General features: G+C 37.7%; 1 protein-coding gene and 1 non-coding gene across 3 annotated transcripts in view; both read right to left on the bottom strand.

The window, feature by feature from the left end:
• Positions 1–215: 215 nt before the first annotated feature.
• The window catches only part of ptprna (protein tyrosine phosphatase receptor type Na), a 71,167-nt gene continuing 60,471 nt past the window's right edge, over positions 216–10,911 (bottom strand). The window contains exons 20-23 of one of the 2 annotated variants that reach the window (NM_001130588.2): positions 7,108–7,161; positions 6,964–7,028; positions 1,060–1,133; positions 216–962 (exon numbers count right to left, since the gene is read on the bottom strand). In NM_001130588.2, coding sequence (NP_001124060.2) covers positions 891–962; positions 1,060–1,133; positions 6,964–7,028; positions 7,108–7,161 — 265 coding nt within the window. In that variant the 3' untranslated portion in view covers positions 216–890. The remainder of the gene's footprint in view (positions 963–1,059; positions 1,134–6,963; positions 7,029–7,107; positions 7,162–10,911) is intronic. The other variant, XM_017357652.3, reaches the window with a different exon arrangement.
• mir153c (microRNA 153c) lies at positions 7,316–7,466 on the bottom strand. Its single transcript, NR_030098.1, has one exon. It is a non-coding gene; the product is annotated as a microRNA 153c (primary transcript).

The raw sequence follows: 10,911 nt of genomic DNA, 5'->3' as shown, positions 1-10,911 counted from the left end.
TCAAATGTTTTGTAACATTATGAATGTCTTTAAAATATATTAATGCAAGTGTAGGTTTGCTATGACATTCAAAGATGCTAATTCTATTGTATTTCAAATGTGAGGTCTGTAATATTTCAAAATGCTGCCAAAAATAATGACTTTTTTCATTACTATTCCATCAGATGCCTTAAAAATCAATGTTAGTGAAAGAGAAACACTACACACACATCAAGCAGTGCTGCTACACAGATTCACATTTAATTCAGAACCATTTCAAAATTATAATCATATATTTCTCTCTTTTTTTATATAATTTTCTAAACTTCTGCTACAGGAATAGACAAACGGAGCTCTCTGTGAATTATATACAGTGATCACAGGACATAAATGCTGCACAAGACGGTAAAGATGTGAAAGCACTGAATGTTTGTGAGAGATTTAACAGGAATTACAGATGCCTTTCAGGTACATTCCACCAAAACAAACCACTCCTGGGTTCAGACGTGACTCTGCATAAATGCTCTCATGTTTGACTGCACGAGGCATGGTGGGTCTTTTTTTAAAATTTCATACATGAATTGCATTTTTGGCCATAAAGAAAACATCTTAAGAACAACAGAATGTAGAGACTCTCCATTTTCAACATCAAACATCATGTATATATTCATATATATATATATATTCATAAAAAAGACAACATTATACTGTCAGTGTTCAGAAATTAGGCCACTTTAAACCACTGTTTCTCCCTGAAACTCAAATAGGACTGAAGAGTTTGGCCCCTGTCAAGTGTTTCCAGCATACAGACAGCTTTCGTAGTATTATAATATTCATTTCTGGCCTCTGAAAGTGAATGAGGTGCATGGAAAGAGGGGAGTGATGTTTGAGGGACGCAGTTTGGATGTGGTTCACTGAGGAAGGGCTTTCAGGATGGCATTCACTTCTTCTGCCACAGCTGTCAGGGCAAACTCAAACTGGTCCTGAACAAACCAACAACACATTTAGTGCGTGAATACTCATCAATGTGCACATAGTATTATAATTTCACCATCTTCATTAAAAAGCATTTGAACGTACCTTAGTGCGCACCATACTTGGTCTCTGGTCACGAATGTGCTCCAATGTGGCGGCAATGTCAATCTCTTTAACTCCTAAACGGACAAAAATCAGCCTCGATTCAAATCAAGCAAAACAGCACATACTGTAAATGCTGAAACAAGAATGCAGCGGTTGGGTTAAACGTTCTTAAAAGTTAATAAAACTAGTCATTATTGCATTAATTAATGCTGACAATGATGTTACTGCATGTTAACACAGTTTTTATTATTGTTTTAATAGTCCATTACTCACTGGCTATGAATACACACAGATGTGTCACATTGTGCTTCTCAACCAATGAGAACATTTGTAATGTCCATAGTGCTGGGTTCAGATCAAGCAGAGCACCGTGTCACTCTCTTTAGTTTACCCACGGGATGTTTTTCACTTTAGACAACTTGGGCAAAATACTTGATTGAGTTGAACTTCGCATTCAATGTCATTCGGAAATTTGGCTATATCCGTGCATTTGCATTGACTTTGTATAAAATCTCATATAAATACTTAATTTTGCTTTTGGCGTGAATCCAGCATATTATGATAAAGTGTATCCGGAAAGTATTCACTCATTGTTTTTCCACATTTTTTATGTTACAGCCTTATTTCAAAATGGATTCAATTCATTTATTTCCTCAAAATTCTACACACAATACCCTTTAATGACAATGTGAAAAAAAAGTTTTTGAAATTGTTGCAAAAAAAAATAAAAAACCTGACAAATCACATGTACAGAAGCCGTGAAGCTCTAAATTGAGCTCAGGTACATTCTGTTTCCACAGATTATTCTTGAGATGTTTCAGCAGCTTAATCGGAGTTCACCTGTGTTCAATTCAGTTAATTGGACATGATTTGAAAAGGCACACACCTGTCTATATAAGGACCCAGGGTTGATAGTGCATGTCAAAGCACAAACCAAGCATGAAGACAAAGGAATTGTCTTCAGACCTACGAGACAGGATTGCCTTAAGGCACAAGGCTGGGGAAGGTTACAGAAAAATTTCTGCTGCTCTGAAAGTTCCAATGAGCACAGTGGCCTCTATCATCTGTAAGTGGAACATGTTTGGAACCACCAGGACTCTTTCTAGAGCTGGCCGGCCATCTAAGCTGAGTGATCGAGGGAGAAGGGCCTTAGCCAGGAAGGTGATCAATAACCTGATAGTCACTCTGTCTGAGCTCCAGCGTTCTCCTGTGAAGAGAGGAGAAACTTATAGAAGGACAACCATATGTGCAGCAATAGACCAATCAGGCCTGTATGGTAGAGTGGCCAGTCAAAAGCCACTCCCCGCCTGGAATTTTCCAAAAGGCATCTGAAGGACTCTCAGACCATAAGAAAACAAATTCTCTGGTCTAATGAGACTAAAATTGAACTCTTTGGAGTGAATGCCAGGCATTATGTTTGGAGAACAGTGAAGCATGGTGGTGGCAGCTTCATGCTGTGAGGATGTTTTACAGCAGCAGGAACTGGAAAGGAAACTAGTCAGGATAGAAATTTGAATGAAGCATTCTACAGAGAGATCCTGAATGAAAACCTGCTTCAGAGTGCTCTTGACCTCAGACTGGGGCGACGGTTCATTTTACAGCAGGACAATGACCCAAAGCACACCGCCAAAATATCAATGGAGTGGCTTCACAACAACTCGGTGAATGTCCATGAGTGGCCCAGCCAGCGCCCAGACCTAAATCCTATGGAACATCTCTGGACAGATCAGAAAATGGCTGTACAACGTCGCTTCCCATCCAACCTGATAGAGCTTGAGAGGTACTGCAATGAGGAATGGGCAAAAATTCCCAAAGACAGGTGTGCCAAGCTTGTAGGATCATATTCAAAAAGACTTGAGGCTATAAATGCTGCCAAAGGTGCATCAACAAAGTATTGAGCAAAGGCTGTGAATACTTTTGTACATGTGATTTTTACAGTTTGTTTTATTTTTAATAAATTTGCAACAATTTCCACAAAAAAATATTACATTGTCATAATGGGGCATTGTGTGTAGAATTTTGAGGAAATTAATTTAATAAGGCTGTAACAAAAAGTGTGGAAAACTTGAAGCGATATGAATACTTTCCAAATGCATTGTACATATGCTGCTGGCGATGATGTTGTGCAAATGTGTGAATGAGCGTTCAGAAGTAAAGGTTTTCTGTAGTTCCAAAATGAGGTAAAGGCATCCTGTGACTTTTAATAAGTCAGGAGTAGTAAATACAATGTCAGAATCCTGTAATTCTGAACACAGTTCATTCATAAAGCTCTCATCTATTAAGCTGGTTATCTGAGAGCAGTGTGGTGCAAGGACAGGAGCTGAGAACCACTGATGTAGTGATGTCTTAATGATCATTAATTCACCTGGGAGTGGCAAATAGTTTTGGTTTTAGATTTAATTTGATTACATTAATGCTTAAGTTAAGCTTTACAATATATTTTAACCATTAGTAAGTAAAGGGAATACTGCTATAAGAAACACCTCTTTAGTTTAAAGTGTTATAGTACTGTTTTCCTATACAAGAACTCTTAAAAGTGCAATACACAATGGTTGATATGATTGATGGATTTTGCATATAAGAATGCAAATAATCATGATTAAATCACAGACAAATCTTGCAATGATGATCATGATCTAAAAAAACAGATGCATAATATAAAAAACACCAACACAAAACATTTTCAACAATTTGACAACACGCGCGCACACACACAAATATACATTTTCAAAAATCTGATGGTGAGGGGTTTTTTTTGTATTTATTCCAGACAACACCTCTTACTTAAACTCCTAGCAAATTCTGACCAAAACGATGCTTATTGTACATAATCTTATTCTTTTTTTGAGAGAAGCCTGTGTCAAAAAACCTTACTGGTTGAATAAAAGTAACTTCCCAGCAGCATCTTGTTTTTCGATTTGTGATAAGATTATTTTGCTTACCCCATTGGCAGATTATTTAGCTTGATTTAAGGAAAAACTCACTTCATTTTGGCATATTATTTCTTAAAACAAGACAATATGTTTTGCTTGTCTAGAAAATGCTACTTGATTTAAGAATTTAAGTAGGTTTAAGAATTTGAGTAAGTTTATTCGTCAGATAACCAAAATCCAACGTCTGATAGACATCATAGCGGTAACTTCCACATGACATCAAGTTGTGACATCATAAGATGTTGACATTTGGTTGATTTTAAGTTGGACATTGAAGTCAGCCTGATGTAGGATTCTGATATCAACCTAATTTTCATTTCCAAGCAAATAGCAACGTCCCCACATTGTTGGAGTATGTCAATTTGACGTCATGTTGACGTCCTGTTCCGGCTGGGTTTTAGTCAAAATTTCCTTGACTTAATTAATCAGTAGTGAAAAAATTGCTAAAGAATTAAAAAGTGCTGCTTTTGTTCTCAACCAAACACCACATTCTGTCGTCTTTATACATTATGCCGTCTGTATTCCATATTCTGTTTGTAAAACATTACTCTGAATAATCAAAACGAAAAAAAGAAAAATGTGAAAAAGAAAAAAAAAATGAACCTGATCCAAATTGTTTTAAAGTGTGTAAAGATGACACAACGTGAGTTTGTATTTATTTTTTAAAGGGTACCTATGGTGAAAAATCTACTTTTAACTTAGCTGTTTGGACAGACGTGTGTAGGTATAGTGTATAGACCTCTATATTGGGGTGATATAAACACACCCAGTCCTTTTTTTTTAATTTAACAACATAAAAATGGTGAACCAAAAGGAGCGGTTTTCAGAGCGACCGCAACTTGACGTAGGAGCGCGGTCCCCCCACCCACCAATATCCTCAGTATGTTGTTTCACATCAGCCATTTTCAGTGTGTGAGTCAAAGCGATGTCACTCAAGGAACACCCTTGCTCTATTTTTAGATGTAAGGCTCATTGGGCTCAACACAAGATCAACATTCACAACATGATCGCTCTAATCAGAATTATTGTTTGTAACTTTAGGTAGGTTTGCAAACATGTGTACTTTTCATTGATCTACCTTAAACATCAGCCGTTTGCTTTCCTCGCTGTCACAGAAGCTCCCTGTGATCTAGGTGCAGCTGGAAAGTGCGAGCGCGTTGCCTCACGTGCGCATCTCTCCATTGGAAATAAAATAACGAACTTGCCTGCAGGTCGCACACCAGGAGCGCTGCTCTGCGTGGCGCGACGCTGAATTCTAAACATAGGTATCTATCAAGGTACACACAACAGCGCTTTAAGCCGTCAGTTGTCCGCGGCGCCCAGCCACGATTCGGGACACTTGATGTTTATGCCGCGCCACAGAGCGCCATCTGAATACTTTAATTTTAAATAACATTCAAATGTGTATCTGGTGTGCCATGCCGTGGCTCCGAGCAGTGCATCCTGTGCCTCAGTCAAAGTTTATCCAGTGTGCGTGGTTATTAGTCTCGGTGTACAAGCTCGGCACTTTAAACTAGCACACAGTTGGCTGTAAAACTGCAAAGACAAATGATTTTGTACTCTCTGCTTGGTCTGTGTCCAAGTTGTACATGTACGGCTAAATGCTGGTCCTCTCACTCATGTTGCTTCTCTCTGTCTGCCTGTCTGTTGCCAAACACAGAGCGGGGGAGCTCTTGACTCCGCCCCCTTGTTACATTGGGTAGGAAGTTGAAACTAATTTTCATGTAAAGCAACACATCCCTAAAACAGTGAGCTGTGTACACACCCCCAAAATAACACTTTTTAAGACATAATGATAAAAAAATCTGAACTGTGTTTTGAACTGAACCTAAACTGGCACACTCAGAACAACCATAATATTAATATTAAAGGGTCACGAAACACCAAAACACATTTTTTGAGCTGTTGACAGTCGTATATGTGTCCCACACTGCTAAAAACACTATTAGGACACCTATATTTCACTAAAAAGTGTAAATTTGTTGTTTTTGCATTATTTCAAGCAAATTCGTACTTCCGGTTTGAAACGAATTTTTGAAGCTGCGTCACGGCCATGACATAATAGCGTGTATTCCAGCGTGCAGACTGGACGTCTGTGCCAGAGTGTGTCTTATTATGTCTTACAGTGTGTTGCATTAATGCATGAGTAAGGCTTGGTTCAAACCAATCAGCGCGCTCTATTGTGCAACTTCATTAATATTCATTACTGTCATAGTGTTTAGATGACAGAGACGCCACGTTGTATTGGCAAAACAAGCGTGAAGTGTAAACCTGTTAGCACCACAACCAAACTTTAACCTCGTGTAGGGTTTTCACCGTATTTAGTGACCGGAAAAACACACGCGGCTTTTTGACACTACCTGCCGTGTGCATCTAAGTTTCCGGGAAATGCGGAGGGTTTTTTTCTCTCATTCGCCGTGCGGTATCAAACATTGCATGAAAAATACACGCTTAGAGCAGTTCCTCGAATCAAATATCTCGTTTGTCGCGAGGGGCATGAATGAATTCCCTGAATGAAAGAGCCAAACAGCAGTTAAAGTTCACCATTTAATAATTTGGCAAATAATTCGACTACAGATGTCCATGTAGGTTAAACACAATCACTTTCTACTGTGTGTGTGTGTGTGTATTTTGACTCTGAAACTCGCGCGTGCCCAAATAGACACTCCCACACCATCCCACTTTTCTTCCTCCGACACTTCCCCCTAAACAGAGCTGGACACGCCCACTTTTCTGACTTTTTCCAAAGTAGAGGTGTGAAAACACCCTGCTGAAACGAGGGGGTTTCATGGCCCTTTAAATCATAAAAAAAGGGTAAACTATGTGCCCTTTAACATGAAAACTTCAGATGAGTTCCGAGTGTTAAGTTATGAACCCAACACTGGCGAAAAGACTGCATGACATTAACCCAACAAAACAAAGTAAAACAGTAAATACATAAAACATCAAACAAAATAGCAAGTTTGCTTACCTTTGGCCATGCGGTTCAGTACCATATCGATAAGAATGTAGGTGCCAGTTCTGCCAGTTCCATTACTGTTTGAAGCAGGAAAATGCATTTTAAGGCCTTCATTTGAACTCAAAGTGGTAATAAAAGAACGCACGAAACACACACCTGCAGTGCACAATGATTGGGCACGAGCGTCCTCTGTAGCACTTGTTTACTTTCCTGAAAAAACCAAGCACAGAAAAGGGAGGAAAGAAGAGGGAGGGTAAAGAGAAGAGGAATACAATTACAATTCAATACAGTTACATAAAGCAGATCACTGTGGATCTTCTGTGAGGATATCAAGAGGATCTGGAGGGAAGGAAGGAGAGTAGGAGATGGAGGATCCGGTAAGCCTCACTCCTGCTGCACTCACACCTACCAATGATCATTTTTGTGACTATGCAACTGGACCCAGACTACTAGCTGCAAATCACAAAAATGACACTGGGAGGTGTGCTACGTCCAGGGACCTACTGATCTCCATCAGACACAGAGAGAGAGAGAAGGAGACTGGGAGGGGAAAAAAAGGGCCTTTGGCAGCATTACGACAACAAACCGTGCAAGTGCATTCAAGGATGAGGAAACTGGACATTAAGGTGAGGACAAACATCCACTGGAAACTTGAGTGTGGTGGAAAAGTGTGATATCTCGTATTAAGATGAGGAGAGGGGAGGGAAAGTGAGATTGATGTGGATGAAACATTTTTTTTTTTGAACTCTTTTACATTACACTGTCAGTAAGAAATATTTTGATTGTATTGATTGAATGATATTTTTATACAGATGATGTCAGAATTATTAGCCCCCTGTATATTTTCCCCAAATTCTGTTTGAATGGATTTCTAAACATATTAGTTTTAATAACTCATTTCAAATAACTGATTTATCTTTGGCATGATGACAGTACATAACATTTTTCTGGATATTTTTCAAGACACTTCTATACAGCTTAAAGTGACATTTAAAGGCTTAACTAGTTAATTTTATGGACAAGCTATGGTAATTAGGCAAATCATTGTATAATAATGGTTTGTTCTATAGACCAGCGGTTCCTAACAGGGGGGTCCTGGCCCACAAGGGGGCCTCAGCAAGCTCTGTGGGGGGTCACATTATATTTTTTATATTTTTTTAGCAATGTAAAATCAGGAGAACGATTTTGTTTCCTTAGTTCATTTTACTACCTGGCTGGCCAAAAAATGGCCAATTTTGTAATTTATACTTTACAAAAAAAGTCCACCTTTTATCAGCTAATAGTAATGACCTAAGCATACTGGACCCAGATGAGGAAGCTCCAAACATTTTGGGTTACAGTGCTAGCAAAACTGGAAACATCAAGATAGTTACCTGAACTATGGTTTTATTTCATTTTCTTGAAGCAAAGAGTCCCTGATCCAGCCACAGTGTAGATTTGCACCAAATTTTTTACTAACGAATGCATGAGACCATCCAAATTAAAAACACATTTGCAGACGACTTATCCTCAATACCGCAAGGTGTACCTAATACAACTGGCCTGCTGATGCTTTGCATATTTTAAATTAGGCTATTATTTGTGCATAAACATATCTGCATATAGTAACAAACAAACCCTCTTTTTTTGACATACTGCAAACTCATACGAGCGAAAATATCATTAAATGTGGAGGGGGCCTTACAATATTTTTAGGGGAAAAAAGGGGTCTCAGGCAAAAAAAAGCTGGGAACCACTGCTGTAGACAATTTCAAAATATATATATTGCTTAAGGGGGCTAATAATATTGATCTTAAAATGGCTATAAAAAAATAAAACTGCTTTTATTCTAGTCGAAATGGAGAAGTCTTTCTCCAGAAGAAAAAATATTATAGGAAATACTAAAAAAACTAACTAATAATTGACTTCAAAGTGGGCTTTCTGGAATCAAAAATGATTTTCAAATCATTTATAAAATATCTATAAATATGTATTCATAAATGTCTGTTGCATTTTGTATAATGTTGTATGTTTTTGGAATTATACAAAACTAAAAAAAATCAAAATGACTGATTTTTCCTTTATGCCCAAAATCATTAGGAGTATTTAGTGATAATCACACTGCATACAGATATTTTTTAAATTTCCCACTGTAAATATATCACATACTACTATACTTAATTTGGACACAGTTTTTGGTACACAAATTTTCAGATTTCCTACTAATGGTTTTGTGGTCCATGGTCATATATATATATATATATATATATATATATATATATATATATAAGATGATAAAAAACTATATCAAGTGAAATTATAGAATATATAGTGTAGTTTAGTATAATCACTTGTTTTCTATAATGAATAAGTAGAGTTCAAAATTTAAAAAAATGATTTAAACAGGTGTTTACATAACTGTATCTGTAATCTGCACAAACATTATTTATAAATATTTAAATAGACCCTTCACTGGAACATTTCTATATATAAATAATAATTTTGGTATACATGGGGCATCTCACTTTTGACTTATGTACTACTACTTTAATAATAATTAAACTACAAATTTACAAATGTCACTTAAAAAAGTGCATTGTTTTGCATCCACATATAATAAAGGAAAGATTGTAGGAAAAGAAAAAAATGCTTTCTCCCTCTAAACCTTCATCCACTGCCATGGTGTATTTATTAGAGATCATTACTATATTGTAATGTTTTGTTTTTTTTGTTGTAACATTGTGGCTCTGGTTTCACATTTCTGAAATTGCCAGAAGCAATAGGGGGGGTGGGGTTAACAAATCTAGAGTACAAACTCAGTTCTGTGTAATGTATTACCAAGGTAAAATACCACAAAGCATTAAATGCTAAAATGAAACCAGTGCTCGATTTAAGATGTTAACTCGTTGTCTTCTGTATTTATGTTCATTTCCCTCTCGTCTGTATGAGAGTCATGGTGAAAAAGCCTTTGAGAAATCGATTCTTCATTGATTCTGAAGTTTTCAACATGTTTCGCCATTCTCTCTTGAGTTTGGTTTTAACAGCAGATGTTGCTCTAGGCTAGTTTTTAACAGCAGATGTTGCTCTAGGCTAGTTTTAATAGCAGATAGCGCTCTAGGCTAGTTTAAACAGCAGATAGCGCTCTAGGCTAGTTTTTTTAACAGCAGATGGCGCTCTAGGCTAGTTTTTAATAGCAGATAGCGCTCTAGGCTAGTTTAAACAGCAGATAGCGCTCTAGGCTAGTTTTTAACAGCAGATGTTGCTCTAGGCTAGTTTAAACAGCAGATAGCACTCCAGGCTAGTTTTTAACAGCAGATGTTGCTCTAGGCTAGTTTTAATAGCAGATGTTGCTCTAGGCTAGTTTAAACAGCAGATAGCGCTCTAGGCTAGTTTTTAACAGCAGATGTTGCTCTAGCCTAGTTTTAATAGCAGATAGCGCTCTAGGCTAGTTTAAACAGCAGATAGCGCTTTAGGCTAGTTTTTAACAGCAGATATTGCTCTAGACTAGTTTTAATAGCAGATAGCGCTCTAGGCTAGTTTAAACAGCAGATAGCGCTCTAGGCTAGTTTTTAACAGCAGATGGCGCTCTAGGCTAGTTTTTAATAGCAGTTGTCTTTCTTGGCTAGTTTTTATCAGCAGTTGTCACTCTAGGATAGTTTTTAACAGCAGGTAGTGATCTATTTGCAGATGGCACTTTAGGCTAGTTTTAACAGTGGATGGCAAGCTAGGCTAGTTTTAACAGCAGATGTCGCTCTCGGTTAGTTTTTGTTTAGCAAATGGTGCTCTAGGCTAGTTCTAACAGTAGATGTTGCTCTAGGCTAGTTTTATTTAGCAGATGTCGCTCTAGGCTAGTTGTAGGGAGCAGATGGCACTCTTGGCTAGTTTTATCAGTGGATGGCAATCTAGGCTAGTTTTAACAGCAGATGTCGCTCTAGACTAGTATAGCAAAATGGTGCTCTAGGCTAGTTTTTAACAGTAGAT

Source organism: Danio rerio, chromosome 9 (assembly GCF_049306965.1).
Source record: "Danio rerio strain Tuebingen ecotype United States chromosome 9, GRCz12tu, whole genome shotgun sequence".
Classification (NCBI taxonomy): domain Eukaryota; kingdom Metazoa; phylum Chordata; class Actinopteri; order Cypriniformes; family Danionidae; genus Danio; species Danio rerio.
This window is presented reverse-complemented; position numbering and strand designations above follow the sequence as displayed.